This window comes from Schistocerca gregaria, chromosome 3 (assembly GCF_023897955.1).
Source record: "Schistocerca gregaria isolate iqSchGreg1 chromosome 3, iqSchGreg1.2, whole genome shotgun sequence".
Taxonomy (NCBI): domain Eukaryota; kingdom Metazoa; phylum Arthropoda; class Insecta; order Orthoptera; family Acrididae; genus Schistocerca; species Schistocerca gregaria.
Window position 1 is genome coordinate 407316673 of NC_064922.1, and position 18942 is coordinate 407335614.

At 42.6% G+C, this 18942-nt stretch overlaps 1 protein-coding gene across 11 annotated transcripts in view; it reads right to left on the reverse strand.

The window, feature by feature from the left end:
* Positions 1-18942, reverse strand: part of LOC126354210 (uncharacterized) — a 119951-nt gene that overhangs the window by 71134 nt on the left and 29875 nt on the right. For 10 of the 11 annotated variants that reach the window (XM_050003673.1, XM_050003674.1, XM_050003668.1 and 7 more), the window contains exon 3: positions 6085-6357. The exons of the other annotated variant lie outside the window; for it this stretch is intronic. In XM_050003673.1, the coding sequence (XP_049859630.1) occupies positions 6085-6357 (273 nt within the window). The remainder of the gene's footprint in view (positions 1-6084; positions 6358-18942) is intronic. 11 annotated transcript variants of the gene reach the window in all.

The window sequence follows — 18942 nt, forward strand, 5'->3', positions numbered from 1 at the left end:
CGCGATTGTGGTTTATCGTATTGCGCTATTGCTGCTCGCAGTGGTCGAGGCCTAATGACTGTTAGCAGAATATGGAATCGGTGGGTTCAGGAGGGTAATACGGAACGCCGTGCTGGATCAGAACGGCCTCATATCACTAGCAGTCGAGATGACAGGCATCTTATTCGCATGGCTGTAACGGATCCTGCAGCCACGTCTCGATCCCTGAGTCAACAGATGGGGACGTTTGGTGGACAACAAGCATCTGCACGAACAGTTCGACGACGTTTCCAGCAACATGGACTATCAGGTCGGAGACCACGGCTGCGGTGACCCTTGACACTGTATCACTGACAGGAGCGGCTGCGATGGTGTACTCAAGGACGATCATGGGTGCACGAATGGCAAAACGTCATTTTTTCTGATGAATCTAGGTTCTGTTTACAGCATCATCCTTGTTTGGCGACATTGCGGTGAAGGCACATTGGAAACGTGTATTCGTCATCGCCGTACTGGCGTATCACCCGCCGTGATGGTACGGGGTGCCATTGGTTACACGTCTCGGACACCTCTTGTTCACATTGACGGCACTATGAAGAGTGGACGTTGCATTTCAGATGTGTTACGACTCGTGGCTCTACCCTTCATTCGATCTCTCCGAAACCCTACATTTCAGCAGGATAATGTACGACTGCAAGTTGAAGGTCCTGTACGGGCCTTTCTGGATAAAGAAAATGTTCGACTGCTGCCCTGGCCAGCACATTCTCCAGATCTCTCACCAATTGAAAACGTCTGGTCAATGGTGGCCGAGCATCTGGCTCGTCACAATATGCCAGTCACTACTTTTGATGAACTGTGGTACCGTGTTGAAGCTGCATGGATGGCTGTACCTGTACACGCCATCCAAGCTCTGTTTGACTCTATGCCCAGGCGTATCGAGGCCGTTATTACGGCCAGAGGTGGTTGTTCTGGGTACTGATTTCTCAGGATTTACGCACGCAAATTGCCTGAAAGTATAATCACATGTCAGTTCTAGTATAATATATTTTTCCAATGAATACCCGTTTATCATCTTCATTTCTTCTTGGTGTTGCAATTATCATGGCCAGTAGTGTATTTATTGAAGCAAATGCCAGTAATCGATCGATTTGTTAGGTTAGTTTCTATTTGTTTAATTATGCAAAGGTATATTAAGGGGCGATATGTTCTTCTCTTGTGGAAGTTTGTTTAACGTATGTATGTCATTTCGTGTGTCATATTCAATATTTCTCACTGAGTGTTATATTGATAATTTGCTGTTTATAGCTATGTTCAAATGAAAAAAAAAATAATAATTTTGTCATACCAACTTCATCCGAGACAAACAGACCAGCACCCGTTAAGGACGTTTCTTACGAACTATAATTCCTTCAATTTTTGATGTACTTTAGTATTAAATTCCTGCGTCAGCTCTTACAGTTATATTCGCCGTCGTTTATTAGGTTCCTCGAACTTCTTATCAGAATGTGAGCAGGGTGCATGATGAAGTTTTTGTAGATTCGTACATTTTTGAACTACAAATAAATCTGAAGTGAAAGATTCCGTCAGTATCTCTGGAATTGCTTCTGTTTTTCTGAACATAGCGTTCTCTACATTATACCTTATTTTAAATTCATGGTGTGTGTGTTTTCAGCCACGCTTCCAATACAAATTAATATATTTCATTTGTTGTTACATAACTATTTTCCCTTCTTCTGAGCCCCCAAAGTAGTACACAAGGTAACTGCAAGAAAAACGCAATGAGACGGAGTTAAATGACACATTTATTCAAGGACAGGAGCTACACAGAAGTCATCGCGATTTATGTTGAACCCCTGGGCGCTAAAATGTCGGAAATTGTTCGCCTCGGGGTGTCTTGTCACCAAGCATAACAGTGGATGTTTTGAAACGTACTCACATGCTGGCCACAAGGTTAGTCAAGAATTCTTGTTTTGGGGCGTTCCATTTCTCCACCAGTGCGATTGACGACGCCTATGTGTTCACAATGTAGCAGTGACGAAGAGTTTGCTGAAGTTGAAGAGATTAGTCATGAGGAATCAATACAGAAAAAAAATGCGATACGGAAGTACAAATGAAAGACGAGGTGTGCTTGAATGAAAGACGAGGTATGCTTGAAGTTCTCTAAGGTTATAGATATTGCAATAAGGAACAGCTCGATAGGCAGTACAGTTGAACAGGAACGAACATCTCTAGAAAGGGAAATCACAGAGGTTGGAAAGAAAAATATGGGTACAAGAAATATAACTGCGAAGAAACCATGGGTAATAGCAAAAATACTTCAGTTGATCGATGAAAGAAGGAAGTATGAAAATGTTCAAGGAAATTCAGGAATACAGACATACGAGTTGCTGAGGAATGATATGAATAACAAGTGCAGGGAAACTAAGAGAAATGGTTGCACGAAAAATGTGACGAAATCGAGAAAGAAATGATTGTCGGAAGGACGGATTCAGCATGTAGGAAAGTCAAATTAAACTTTTGTGAAAGCGAAGCGGATAGGTGGGAAGAGTAAATTATAAGCCACTATGAGGGGGAAGATTTGGGTGATATGATAGAACAAGAAACAGGATTTAGAAGAGGTGGGGGACCCACTATTAGAATCGTAATTTAAGATAACTTTGGGGGACTTAAGATCAAATAAGGCAGAAGGGATACATAATAGCCCATCAAAATTTGTAGAACCATTGGGAGAAGTGGCAACGAATTGACTAGTCACGTAGGTGTATGGAATGTAAGAGTCAGGCGACATAGCATCTGACTTTCGGAAAAATATCATCCACACAATACCGAACACTAAAAAAGCTGACAAGTGGAAGAATTTTCGCACAATCAGCTTAACAGCCCATCCATCCAAGCTACTGATAAGAATAACATACAGAAGACTGGAAAAGGTGAGGATCAGTTTGGCTTTAGGATAGGTAAATACGCCAGAGAAGCAACTCTGACGTTGCGATTGATAATGGAAGCAAGAATAAAAAAAAATCAAGGTAGATTTCTATGACTATAAATGAAAGGTTTGTAACTAATAGATATAAAACTGGTAAAAGACCTTTGTGCATCATGGGAGTATCTGAACCTGAAGAAGGAAAATGCGAAGATTCTGAAATAAAACATGAAGAGCCGCAAAAACAAGTTAATATAATGAAACTAACCATTTATTAATATTTGGTGGCGTAAATGTATCAGTGGAAAAGTGCCAGTAGTAGATACAGTGGACACATTTAGTGAAAGAATCTAGAAGACAGTGATTAGACATTTAGAGATTTTCCTGCATTTAATCAGTTAAAGCTTAATGTTATCTTCTTTAGAAAGAAAGACATAATTAAATATATCACAACCACAAGCAGTTCAAATTAAGTAATTTATTATGTAATAGTTAATAACAAAATAAACTACCAATTCGAGACAATCATGCATATAGAGGTAATGACATAAGCTCTTAGCAATTGTGATTCCGTTCAAAGATTGAAATATGGATAATACAGACAAAGAAATCAAAACTGAAATTCAACTTCCAGGGATGCGAAGATTGCCACTAGAAATGCAGATAACTGAAATTGAAGACAATAACTAAGAATAATGGGATCGATTGAAATAAGCCACTCTGAATATAGCTAATAATGGAAAATCAAAACTTCAACCTGAAAACGGCTATAAAATTAAACAAAAACGAATGGTTTATAACACATAGCTGACGTTATTTTTACAACTAATACATGCAAATAAAAGGAAACAAGAAACCATAGAGGAATAATTTTATTAAACACTTGACATAAAATTTATTGCAAAGTGATTGCTCACAGTTGCAGACAACTTCTGGGGCAATAATTTCAGAATTACAGGGCTTTAGTAAAAGATGTTTGTGTAACGATAATACGTTTAGACTTTAGAAGAGAAACGAATTTTTCATTTATTGATTATGAGAATGCCTTCTATTAAGGAAAAAATCCCCTTCTGTCCGAAACGTTAGCAATATAAGGGTTTCGTAAACACCTTATTAATTTTGTAAAGACTCCAGATGTAAATACAAAAATAATTATAATTCAGCTTCGAAAATGTAGAATGGAACTATAATAACCTACGAGCTGGAGAGGATTCTATCAATCAGCCCACATATTATTAATTAAAATAGGATTTAATTAAAGCAATATGTAGGATACCATTAAATACTTCGTTATATGCTGATAAAGAGATAATAATAAAGGAAACGGAAGGTACTTACAAAGGACAGTATACAGATTGATCCAAAACGAAATATACAACAGTTTAACTAAATTTACGATTAAGACAAAGATAAAAATTTAAAAAGAAAGAATCTAGTCAGATCGAAAATAATAATAAATGAAAAGGTTTCTGAACAAGTACACCACTTCAGTTATCTAGGACATGATGTTAGTTTTAAGTTAACAAACACATTCAGAAGACGGTACATCAATTTCTAGGTATTTCTGGTGCAATGGGAAGATCTTTGAGAAGAAAAACAAGAAATTATAAAATAGTAAATTGTATGAAGGTGTGGCTGCACTTTCATTTGTGCATGATTTCGAATAATGGGCGGTGACAAACGAAGAAAAATCACGTATACAGGCAGCAGTGATGAAGTACCTATAATGGGTAAGAAGCTGTAATGAATTGGAGAACATAAGGAATGAGACAATTTGAGTAGATTCAAAAATCTTTTCAGTTACTGACATGATTTGACAGAATGGGATTAAATTGAGGGATGAGGTTTATTGATTGCCAAAAATATAATGAACTACTGGTAACTGGAAAGAGAGAACTAGATAAGCCTTATAAGAGGTGCATGGATGACAGATTAGAAGAGATGACTGTGACACCTAACATGTGAAAGGGAATGATGGTAACGATGAAAGTTGCTTCGATGGTGAGTCTTAAAGAAGTGTCCCTGCCTACCACAGGAGAACTGGGCATCTCAGTTTTCAGTGTGAGCCTAATATAAGATAGCTGGTGATCACTGACAATGACTACACATGATTCACAGACCAGCTGATTCCCATGAAGGGGCTCTAACTTCCGCCACAGAGTGCTCTGACCGCCAGGTAGTTATTCTGCCCACTTCCTCCACCTGGACCATGTTCCATACTGCCGGATGTGACACATGAAACCGTAGGCCAAGCAACACCTCTACTAACCTGGCATCGACTCCAACACGTGTGCCGCCGTTCTCATGTCTGGGATTCGTTCAAATTCTGTAAAAGTGTTTTGTGTACACTTCCGATAAACCTAGTGTACCTCATTTCTTTGTACTTAACTCCTTTTCAAAATTTGCTCACTTTTCTTCAGCCAAAATCTTATAATTTACAGGTCGAAAGAAGCTTGAAGGAGTTGTCGTTCCAGTTTCCACGTTAGTACACATTCAGCTGAACATCGTGTAGCAAGATGGAAGCTCAGACGTAGCTGGGAATATCCGATAGAATACACCTATTGCCTATGTTTCTTCTGTCCAGTAGTTCCAATATTCTGTCACTCTAATCGAAATACCGACGTTATTCTCTCACCACCTAAGGGTATTCGCAAGTAGCTTGAATACTGCTAAACCTCGACATGGCTATACTAACATCAGTCTCAAAAGCGTCCTGATTGCATATATGTCCCATATTGGGACAGTTCCCAAGGCTCCAGTCAAATTTCTCGTGTACTAGGAATTCTGTGTCACAATTAGGGGCCAACTAGGAGGTGTCCTTAACCGTAACATGCAAATGTGAGATCTGTAATAGGGTTTAATAGGCTTAAAATGGTTCAAATGTCTCTGAGTACTATGGGACAACATGTGTGGTCATCAGTCCCATAGAACGTAGAACTGCTTAAACCTAACTACCGTAAGGACATCACACACATCCATGCCCGAGGCAGGATATGAACTTGCGAGCGTAGCGGTCGCACGGTTCCAGACTGAAGCGCCTACAACCGCTAGGCCACTGCGGCCAGCTTAATAGGATTAGATATTACTACACATTTCTACAGGTATCTATACATCAGAGTGAATTACGGATTTTGTCTTAACATAGGTACGAGTTATTTAAGCTTGTATGGCAATGTACCTACCTGCTTTATTTAACCATCTGCAGATGGCCAGTAAAAAAGGTCCGTCCAATTTGTTCCTTACTTCGTCCACATGCTTGCATACTTCCCTGATTTTGATCGAGGACAAGGTCAGCAGCGGTGGTTCCACATGTTGCAGCGAACTGGTCATACTTGTGTCGACTTGAGAGGCACGACTTGTATCAAACGTGCCTTCGAAAGTACTAGTGACCGCTGTTGTCATGAGCTCATGTCCAGACGGCACTTCTGTGACGATGGCTGTACTCTTCCCTGGAACTGACAACGTAAGAAACTTCATCCTGGTGCTGCCGTTTCGCCTAGGTTTTATGGTCTGCCTAAGTTGCATAAGGAAGGGGTTCCTCTACGCCCTATTGTTAGTAATTTGGGTGCACCTACTTATAACCTGGCAAAGTATTTATCATCTGCTCTCAGTCCATTTGTTGGCAAGTGTGAACACTATATATCCAGTTCGGTGGATTTTATTCGACGATTTGGATCTTTGAAGTGGAGTCCTTCAGATCTGTTACTAAGTTTCGATGTGGTATCCCTATTTACACGAGTTCCTCTGGAAGAGTCCCTTAGTTTTACCAGTGAAAACTGGATGAAGAGCTGGTGAAGCTTTGTCGTAATGTGCTGACCTCCAAGTATTTTTCATTTAACGGTAACATTTTTGAACAGAATGACGGAGTGCGTATGGGTAGTCCTTTGTCACCCATAGTCGCCAGTTTATTAATGAAGGAATTCAAGAACATGGCACTGAGGACTTCAGCTTTGTAACCAACGTGCTTCTGGAGATACGTGGACGATACCTTCTCCGTCTGGCCGCATGGACGTGATGCTCTTAACAGAGTTTTGGACCACTTCAACTGTCTTCAACCCCGTATCAAATTTACTATGGAGGTTGAAAGTGTTGGGATGCTTCCGTTTTTAGACGTAATGGTTTATAAAAAAAACCAGATTGAACTTTGGGACACAGTGTTCACCGAAAGCCGACACACACAGATTGGTATCTGCATCCTTAGAGTTGTCATCCACCACACCAACGTAGTGGCGTCCTTAGGACTTTGTTATGGAGAGCATATGCCATTTCCGACGCAGACAGCTTAACCCAAGAACTTCAGCATTTGATGACTGTTTTTAAGGAAAATGGATACACTGAGAAGCAGATTCGTCGGGCTCTGGAGTTAGGACCATCTCCGGTGGTGTACGAAGAGGAACTTAGATCTGTGGACTTTCTTCCTTATGCTGGAGGCTTATCGTTTAAGATTGGACGAATTTTAAAGAATTTTAACATTAAGAGTGTGTTCCGTCCACCTTCTAAGATTAGTGCTCTGCTCGGCTCTGTGAAGGATGATTTGGGGCTTAGGAAATCCGGGGTATACAAAATTCCGTGTCAGTGTGGGAAAGCTTACGTTGGCCGTTCTATTTGCGCAGTGCATGAAAGGTGTGTGGAACATCGCCGTCATACGAGGCTGCAACAGCCGGAAAAATCGGCGGTAGCAGAACACTGCCTAAATGAGGGATACAAAATGAAATTTGAGGAAACTGTTGTGGTTGCCAACATTTCCGGTTTTTGGGACAGTGTCTATAAAGAGGCGATTGAAAATAGGTTTTCTGAAAATTTTATCAACAGAGACAATGGGTTTCCTCTTAGCAATACGTGGAATCCTGTATTATCTCGCATCAAAACTGAACGTTCATCGGTGCAGCCTTGGTTGCGATACATCGTTGCCAGCAGTGTTTCACTAAGGGGGCGCCACCTCCCTGTTTTGGAAGGCAGAAACAGTGAGGGGTCTCGCATGGGCCGTGTACTGAACGGTGGCCTATACAGGACGTCGATTTGCAACCTGGCGTCAGTTCCCAGCGGGCTCATCCGCAGAAGCAGCGTTTTCCTGAAGATGGCGACCAGTTGGATCGCCAAAATATCGAGTCAAGTTGATTTTAGGATGCGGCAGCAAAACCGACGAGACTTTCATGACTTATTACGACGGGAATGCCTATGTAATCACATCTGCTGGATGTATTCTAATCTCTGTTCTCCTCTACAGTTTTTATACTCTATAGCTCCCTCTCGTACCATGGATGTTATTCCTTGATGTCTTAACAGACATCCAACCATCCTGTCCCTTACTCTTTTGTTTTCTCTATACTTCTTTCAAAAAAAAAAAGGTTCAAATGGCTCTGAGCACTATGGGACTCAACTGCTGTGGTCATCAGTCCCCTAGAACTTAGAACTACTTAAACCTAACTAACCTAAGGACATCACACACAGCCATGCCCGAGGCAGGATTCGAACCTGCGACCGTAGCAGTCTCACGGTTCCGGACTGCGCGCCTAGAACCGCGAGACCACCGCGGCCGGCTATACTTCTTTCCTCCCTGATTCTACACATAACCTTCTCATGCCTTACCAGATCCGTCCGCTTTACACAGTGCTCCAAACGTACAATCTCAGAAATTTCTTTGCCTACAAGGGGGGAGGGGGGGGGAGGTAGGACGCCAAACGGGCCGCCGACTTAAGGCATGAGAGTTACCACAGGTCATTTAATTTCCTCTGTCTATATTTTTACAAATAAATTCATAGAACCTTGTCAGCATGACCAGGAAGATTCAGGATTCACAGTCATAGCGGCAGAAGTAGAAGGTCTGCTCATAATTCACCAATTGGAACAATGAGGACAGGCCCTACTGCCATCTTGGAATATAGACTGTCTGTTGCGCTAAATTGCACAGACTTTGGCTAGATATCCCTCAGGACATCCAAAGACTCTGGCAATCAATGACAAGCCGAATCACTGCTTGAATAAGGTCCAGAGTTCAACCAACGCATTATTGACTTGTTCAATTTGTGAAGCTTTTGTTTTGAATAAATAATCCATTTTTCTGAAACTGTAATAATTTGTTTGTCTTTTCATCTACAGCACATCTAAGAATTTCCTTTCCATTCGGAAAATTATTTCGTGGTGGGTCTTTCATTGTCTTACAATGTATTTATCGAGAATGGCTCGTGCAACCAACAGTCCTGCGAGATGCTGAAAGAGCGCCATGCACACACGTTTTCAAAAAAGTAAAAAAGAAAAAGAAAAGAATCGCTTGCACTGAGTGATAGAGCGCTAACTCCCGACTGTTGCAGGATCCTAGATAATACTGTCAGCTCAAATATTATAACGTTCGTAGAAGGAAACAAGGTGAACTAAGTGATTCAGCCGCATAATTAGGAAACATCATTCGTATGAAACAGAGGTTGATTCACTCACACACGGCTACCTGCGTGTAGCGAATACGGATGGACAGATAAATTCTTTCCTCCTTGATTTCCGAAAGACGTTTGCGCTAAATGTGAATGTAGACATTTATGGCGTACACTGCTCATGAAATCTTCTCGGGCTTCTATCAGGCAGTCGCATGGAAATTTCACGACGTTGCGACGAGTTTCATTCACTCCGTCTTAGACAAAGTGTCGAGTAGGCGCCGATGTCCCATACACCGTACTTCCGTGAGCGGCGGCCAACTCTTCCCACCCCTTTCTCCAGGTGCTGGTTTGACAACCTGTGGCGGGGATGGTAGGGAACGCGGACCGTCTTTCGACTGTGGGTGCGTTGAATCTTGCCGAGACTAGCATCAACTGGTGGATGCGGTCAGCACCTCTCACCATAGGTCGCAGTGCCCAGATTTGATGGTCGGGGGGTGGGGGGGGGGGTGGGGGGGGGGGGGGTAAGGGGAACTGAGTGACTTGCCGTGGGGAGGGGAGGGGGAGTGACTGTCGCCCCGTTGGTATATACGTCTACATCTACATCCATACTCTGCAAGCCACCTGACGGTGTGTGGCGGAGGGTACCCTGAGTACCTCTATCGGTTCTCCCTTCTATTCCAGTCTCGAATTGTTCGTGGAAAGAAAGATTGTCGTTATGCCTCTGTGTGAGCTGTAATCTCTCTGATTCATCCTCATGGTCTCTTCGCGAGATATACGTAGGAGGGAGCAATATACTGCTTGGCTCCTTGGTGAAGGTATGTTGTCGAAACTTCAACAAAAGCGAGTACCGAGTTATTGAGCGTCTCTCTTGCAGAGTCTCCCACTGGAGTATATCTATCATCTCCGTAACGCTTTCGCGATTACTAAATATCCTGTAACGAAGCGCGCTGCTCTCCGTTGGATCTTCTCTGTCTCTTCTACCAACACTATCTGTTACGGATACCACACTGGTGAGCAGTATTCCAGCAGTGGGCGAACAAGTGTACTGTAACCCACTTCCTTTGTTTTCGGATTGCAGTTCCTTAGGATTCATCCAATGAAGTAAGGCATATAAATGCAGACATTTTTATATATGGTACCTAAATATGTGCACACGTCAGTGTGTTGCTTGTTTTCTCTCTGTGTCGAACACGATTCCCACAAACACACCATAAACATTCAAAAAATGGTTCAAATGGCTCTGAGCACTATGGGACTGAACATCTATGGTCATCAGTCCCCTAGAACTTAGAACTACTTAAACCTAAGTAACCTAAGGACATCACACAACACCCAGCCATCACGAGGCAGAGAAAATCCCTGACCCCGCCTGGAATCGAACCCGGGACCCCGGACGCGGGAAGCGAGAACGCTACCGCACGACCACGAGCTGCGGGCCCACAAACATTAGGACCTGATGTTTTCTGCAAGGTATTAACTGTACCACTAAGTGGTCTACATCTCTCAGTATAGATTAACCGTTTTGCATCTATGCATCCGCTCTTCAACTCCTGACCTCCTGCTCGGGGGAGGATAAGCATTGGCTTGTTATTTCCACATCTACTTGGAGGTAACACCCAGCCTAAAAGTAAACCATTTGTAATAGCTATAACTACTAGTCTGAAAATGACATAAATACTGACGTACAACGTCCTGGCACCAACTGAAATATCTGTGCTTATACCTATTACGCCCTATATATGGGATGCTAACCACAGATTATCACAGGGACGCTAGCTGTTCGAAGACAAATAGCTGCAAACACAGCCAGATCGACCTCTCCTCTAAACACTTCGCCAGAAGATACTGAGAATGACACAGAAATTTCAGAAATGTCGTGGAATTTCGACGAGGGCCGGATCAAGGCACTCAGCGTTTGACACTGTACCACACCCTTGACTACTATCCAAGATATGGTCGTATATGAATGACCTGACGGATCCATAGAACCCAATGCGTCATACTGGACAGTGAATGTTGTGCGGAAGCGAAAGTAACATTGGGTGTGGTTGAAGAAACCGTAGTAGCAAATAATTTGAGAATAGATACAGCATTTATTAGAAAAGATTATTAATAGTAAAAGACCGTTCGCTGTTGAGTACTGGAAGAAATGGTCGTTGGTACCTAGTAAGGTACAACAGAAAGACATGGACAAAATTTCCAAAATACGTAACGTATGGCAGCTCACGGTGAAGTTGGATAATTGTAAGATAATGCTTGCAATAAATGGAACGTACTCGCTAATATCAGTCTCTTATCGACATCTGATATATTAGAATTACAGCTGTAATAGATGGACACAGACAGAATTCAGGAATCAAACGTCAAGACAGTGTCACCTGTAATACACCATGTGGATGTTCCGGTCAACATTATTCAACGATGCTAAGGTAAGTGAGCTCACTTGGTTATCAGTCTGTTTGGGATTCGCTTCTGTTGTAAGTTGTGACATACTCTAGATTCTCTCTACTACATTACCAAATCATCTTGGTCTAACACTTGATCACTCTTGGGGATCTGCTTGCTTGATGTTCACTTCTCACTTCTTGTTTCCATCGCGAACGTCTCGCCTAGGACCCTTGTCGTATAGTGTACATCAAGGTCTACTCTGCCATTATCCGACTTCAACATCGACCTGGTTCTCTCCACTTCATCTGAGGTCGTTCACTTGGTGGCTACTCAGTGAGACTACAAGCTTAGTGGGAAACATCTCCAGCACAAGTCATCGTATGATTACTTAGTGTTAATACTAACTAACTATTTTAAATGGGCCAATCTCTAAAATTATTCTAGCTCCCAAACCTGCAGATGTCACGGAGTTAGATCGTTACCAAAACTTGCGTATCGATAGAGTATCAACCAAAACTCCGATAGAATTTATGCTACATGATGTCGATCAAGAGAACGTGCGTAAGCAGTAAGTAATAAGTAACACCTCAACTATTGAGCACAGGAAAACATAGCTGTGAACGTCTGTTGTATAGAGCTTTTTGCTTGCTGAAGTCAATAGAGCGTTAGTTTGTCGTACGAAGGATCCTGGGTTCGAGCGCTTAGCATTCCAACTTTTGCACTCTAATACTTGTAAAACTGTAAAATGGGACAACACTTTCTTGACGTGGAGACTGTTCGGAGGTTGTAGTAATATAATATTGTTAGTCTGTTTCCGCTTCGTTTGTTTCAAAACAGCAAACATGTAAAACACATTTGTAGTTTCACAGAAAAACATAACAAATCGGAACACAAGAATAAAGGAACAACTACATCACTTGTTGTTGTTGTTGTCTTCAGGCCTGAGACTGGTTTCATGCAGCTCTCCATGCTACTCTATCCTGTGCAAGCTTCTTCATCTCCCAGTAGTTACTGCAACGAACATCCTTCTGAATCTCCTTTGTGTATTCATCTCTTGGTCTCCCTCTACGATTTTTAACCTCCACGCTTTCCTCCAATGCTAAATTTGTGATCCCTTGATGCCTCAGAACATTTCCTACCAACCGGTTCCTTTTTCTTGTTAAGTTGTTCCACAAACTCCTCTTCTCCCCAATTCTATTCAATACCTCCTCGTTAGCTATGTGATCTACCCATCTAATCTTCAGCATTCTTCTGTAGCACCACATTTCTAAAGCTTCTATTCTCTTCTTGTCCAAACTATTTATCGTCCATGTTTCACTTCCATACATGGCTACACTCCATACAAATGCTTTCAGAAACGACTTCCTGACACTTAAATCTATACTCAATGTTAACAAATTTATCTTCTTCACAAACGCTTTCCTTGCCATTACCATTCTACATTTTATATCCTCTATACATCGACTATCATCAGTTATTTTGCTTCCTAAATAGCAAAACTCCTTTACTACTTTAAGCGTCTCATTTCCTAATCTAATTCCCTCAGCGTCACCCGACTTAATTCGACTACATTCCATTATCCTCGTTTCGCTTTTCTTGATGTTCATTTATATCCTCCTTTCAAGACACTGTCCACTCCGTTCAACTGCTCATGCAAGTCCTTTGCTGTCTCTGACAGAGTTACAATGTCATCGGCGAACCTCAACTTTTTTATTTCTTCTCCATGGACTTTAATACCTACTCTGAGTTTTTCTTTTGTTTCCTTTACTGCTTGCTCAATATACAGATTGATATATCACATATACGGAATTATTAATTGTAAAACAATAATCTTTCTTCTTCTTCTTCTTCCTTTTATTATTATTGTTACTATTACTTCTATTAAAACGAATACTCCTGCACGTATGATGCAACTGTCACTTTCTTCTTCTTCTGTTCCAAATGTTATTCTTCTCATTATTCTTATAGTTATTGCAACTGTGCGGCTGGTCGCGTCGGAGGTTCGAGTCCTCCCTCGGGCATGGGTCTGTGTGTTTGTCCTTAGGATAATTTATGTTAAATAGTGTGTACGCTTAGGGACTGATGACCTTAGCAGTTAAGTCCTATTAGATTTCACACATATTTTTGTTATTACTACTAACACTTCTGGACGTATGACACAATTGCTGCTTTATTCTTCTGGGACGCTACTTTATGTCCATTCTGTGAAACTACAAATACACTGCCCGCATCTCGTGGTCGTGCGGTAGCGTTCTCGCTTCCCACGTTTGCGTTCCCGGGTTCGATTCCCGGCGGGGTCAGGGATTTTCTCTGCCTCGTGATGGCTGGGTGTTGTGTGCTGCCCTTAGGTTAGTTAGGTTTAACTAGTTCTAAGTTCTAGGGGACTGATGACCACACATGTTAAGTCCCATAGTGCTCTGAGCCATTTTTTTTTTTTTACAAATACACTCGATGGTTTGGTATTTTCAAAGAAACAAAGCGAAATCCGGCTGCTAATGGAACATTGTTATCAACTCCGAACAGTCCTTTTACATGTCAACGACATCTTGTCCAATATACAGTTACACACATACAGCAGGGAAAAAAAGCTTGCATGACTACAGCTCGAACACGGGACCCTTCGTACAACGAACTAACGCCCTACCGGTTTCTTTGCGGGAGCTCTACTCGACGGATGTCCAAAGTTATGCTTTTCCCGTGTTCCGTTGGTCCGGTGTTAGTTATTAGTCCTTTGACTGCTGCACTGGCGCGTGCGGCTGGCCGTATCAAGCCTGCCCTTAGAGCCCACTAATCTGTGTAGCTGCGCTGGCAGCCACTTCCGCGGTCTACTCTGTGTGCCTGAGCTCTCTACTCGGCCGTCCTCGCCCTGGCCTGAGTATTTCGGGAACCACGGCGGTCGTGGCAGTTAGTGTGATCGCCGACATTACAAATAAACGCGGGAGGTGTATTACTACGAGATTCTTCTGATGAATCTTCATCGTCAATACATTCATTGAAGATGACATACTCAATGTCACTGTCACTCCTTGCCAGTATCTCCTGTATCTTTTCATCAATGCATCGACGCCGATGTGCCATTTGTCTGTCTAACTCGAAGGTGACAGCACTTTAAAAATCTTGATGAAACAGCAGAGAGCTAAACGACGCCACACAAGCAGAATGCAGAAGATCGCACGAACCAGCTAGCACGAATGTCGAACAGCTACTGCGAAATCCGTAGCAGAGTGTTTCCCAGTTAGCTGGGACAGCGTCACAGAACAATAAATAGGGTACACGCATCCCAGGAAGTGCACGGGACAAAAGAACTTGCGATGGGCCGGCATGCAGCCCTGAGGTTCTATTGACATCCGCATGCAGTGGAACCGGCTGCGGTATGCGCCGTCATTAGGATTCAAGTACCGACCAGGCAGCGCGGCGAATGCCGTCTGCAGGGCCCACGGGAAAGCCCACTTCAGCGGCAACGTCCGTAGGCCCCGCGGCAAGGTGGAGCGCCGCGGCATATCACGTCTGCAATACTCAAAGGGTTAGATTGCTTACCGTTCACGTGCGTTCTCCTGCTGGACATCACATACCGCAAACTATATGGGGTTTTGCCGACCGGGGTGTCAGAGCGTTTCTAGGGGCTACAGTCTGCAACTGCGCGACCGCTACGGTCGCAGGTTCGAATCCTGCCTCGGGCATGGATGTGTGTGATCTCCTTAGGTTAGTTAGGTTTAAGTAGTTCTAAGTTCTAGGGGACTGATGACGTCAGCAGTTAAGTCCAGTAGTGCCCAGAGCTATTTGAACAATATATGGAGTTTTCGTAGAAACTCTGTCGATGTACTACTATTGGTACCTTTCTGACTGACACATCTGGAGGTTTGGGTGTTGGAGACGTCGAATGGAAGACATATTTGTTGGAAGTATATGTGCAATTACCAGTCATTATAAAAGAAGATTGGATACAACACATTAGTGCGACCACTTCTATTATTTCATTGTTCCAGACATCGAGTGAATCCACATACAAATACCTAAGACCATAACACGTTGGTATATCGCATTCGTAAGCAATGCTCGGTTAAAATAAACCAAAAGCATTGGTTGGAAAAAGACTTAGGACTCGAAAAACCCTGTTGGATCAGTATAGAGGACCAGTGTGCGAAGAAGGCTATTACATTGCCACCGTCGCACATCTAGGATAGCGATCGTGAGAATAAGACGTGATACATTAGAGGAAGTACAGACTAGCGCCTACTTTTTTTCCCTCTCTCAGTACGCGAGTGGAATAGGAAACAAAATCGGTAGTATTGATAACATCTATTCTCCGCCATGCACTGAGCAGTGAACATGTAGATGCAAAACCACACTTTATACATTTGTGCCACGAACAAATGTTTCACAATATCCAATGCTTACAAAGACTAAGAACCGACTCCGTTTCCCTCGAACAAATATGTAATTCCTGGAGAAAAGCAGTGAGGACATTATAATCATTTATTTAGTGCAGGTGCCACTTCTCATCTTCTGTAAATAGCATTGGCTCTATTACAAGGGTTTATGGACGCAGTAGGACTTTATCCCGGAAGGGGTTATTAAAGCGAAATGTAGCTTCTCACTCGCTCTTTTTAGACTGCCGTCTTCATTAGAGCAGGAGGAGCCCAATAAAACATCAATTATTCAAAGAACCAGAACATTTCCCGGAAATTATCCTCCATGTCAACTTGCTTGCCTGCTGCTTTGATAATAAATCCCATATAGGCATAATGAAACGTCGTGCCAAAGAAAAAGAACTAATTAGCGAACAGCTGACGAAAGGTGCTCTAATACCTCGAACATCGCTTAATTTCGGCTTGTTTAGTCATTAAAACATTAAAATATCCCTGTTCCTGGCTCCTAATATAGACCATGGGCCGGTCGGGGTGGCCGAGCGGTTCTGGCGCTACAGTCTATAACCGCGCGACCGCTACGGTCGTAGTTTAGAATCCTGCCTCGGGCATAGATGTGTGTGATGTCCTTAGGTTAGTTAGGTTTAAGTAGTTCTAAGTCCTAGGGGAATGATGACCTCAGCAGTTAAGTCGCATAGTGCTCAGAGCCATTTGAACCATAGACTATGGAAGGACAGTATATATCGGGAACGGTTGAGCTCCTTTTGGATAAGTTGTGAATACTAGAATGTATCACAAGGTGAATCTCTATTTCTTAACACATGATCAAACCCTTGAATACGCATTGCAAGATTAAGATAAAATTGAGAAACAATGAAAAATTTTGCTCACCTTGGAATGGTCTATCAAACACAATTCTTCAATAATTATACCGGTAAAACTCTCATTAGCGGATAAGAAGGAAAAGCTATTATTCTCTCGCGTTTCTCCCAGACACAACTGGAAAAGATGCTTCTCTGCTAGAGAGCGTTCACCACTGCAACATTGCTGACAGAATATGGAAATCACGGCCTTGCGCAGAAATTGACTAAGCGTAGCCGAAAGTGATTTAACACCTTCCCCGCAGGAGGAAACAAAATTTCTCCATCAATCGCGTCGGTGTACCCACACCATTCAGCCGGACCTCACGAGTGTTCATCGGTCACTGCCGCTACAGCACTTCCACAAGTGAAGTTCATCCACTGTCCTGAGGAGTGGGGAACGGCAACTTTCGTTGCGTTCACAACTGGTCAGTCATCTTCCCATCCATAATAATTTCATGGTGCATGTTAGAAACTTTCTATATCGTCTCCACCCACAGTGCTCCCGCGAACACGGCTACTGCGTCCGAAACGAACAGCGTGAGACTCGTTAGGTTTTAACAGATGTAGGCTCCATCTCGCTCTACACTTTGCGTTATTTTCTCTCCCTCAGGTGCTGGCCAACCATGTTGCCTCCAAAATAGCTCTGTGGTTCAGGCAATGGGATTTTGATCTCGTTTTGACTAAAAGATAGACTGATTCACGAGAAAGGTGCCATTATGTATCTTCTAATCATTTTGTGGAAACTGGCTGAATTAAAACGAGAAAAACTATCGCCTCTGAGAAAACGACGACATTGAGCTCTAGTGCTACAGCCGCCGCATCTCCAGACAGCAGCGAAGCTTGAGCAGAATCCGAGGTGTGTCCTTTGATCTAGAGCGGGCCTGAAGATCGAAAGGCCGCGGGATTTAATGAGGGTCGTTACACGGATCTCTAATTTTTAACCTCGTATTCACCTCTCAGTGAAATGTGGCTCGGATTCCAGGTTAAACTGTAGGTCTCATTTACGCAGAACACTATCGAAGATATGTTTGATGGTCTGGCCCGTAAGCAAACACTTGGGTTAAAAATACCCGGCTGCAGCTTTGATACATTGGTAGCGTTGTTAGATAAATTTTATGTTCTTCCATATAGCTTCCAGCTAACTGCCTCTCTTGTAACGATGTGTAAGTTCCTCAGTTTCACCCATTGTCTTTTTAAGTAGAAGCGCGTTTTCAAATGCTTGCGTAAATAATACCCCGCACGTAGCTACTGAAATTCAGGCATACACTGAAAATTGGAACATGATAAGGACATAGAGTCCTATGTAGAACATGGTCCAAACGAGTATAAGAGAAGAAATAACGGGTATTACAGATAAAATGGCCACTTTTCAGAGATTTGAGCTCTGAGCAAGAGGTACAGAAGATGGGACTCTAGTATCTCAAACAAGCACTCTGTGGAAAAGGAACTGCATCAAAAAGAAAAATTGGCCCTCATATATCAAATCTGGCGTGTAGGCCATCATTGGAGGGGAAGAGACAGCCGAGCGGGATTAGCCGAGCGGTCTCGGCGCTGCAGTCATAGACTGTGCGGCTGCTCCCGGCGGAGGTTCGAGTCCTCCCTCGGGCATGGGTCTGTGTGTTTGTCCTTAAGGTAATTTAGGTTGACCAGTGAGTAAGTTTAGGGACTGATGACCTTACCAGTTAGGTACCCTAAGATTTCACACACATTTGAACATTTTTTTGGAAGAGACAAGACAAAATTAAGCTGGATTGGCTTCTCGGATGTATAAGGTATGTCTTTGAAAAATGGAGCGGAAAACCAAAACACCGTGCGAGACTTGCTTCAGGTTAATATTTATGGAATATTAATTTTCCGTTTGGCAAGAATGTATCGGCAGTAATTCTCATTGGATATAAAGAACTATCTGCAGAATACAATGTCTTAGATTTAATTTTTAGCATTATGAGAAGTTGGTGCTTCTACGTAAAAAAATCATTAAATATGTCGTGGAAGTACGCAGATGTCATGATATTCACACGTACATTCCAATTAAATAAATGGTTTCATTA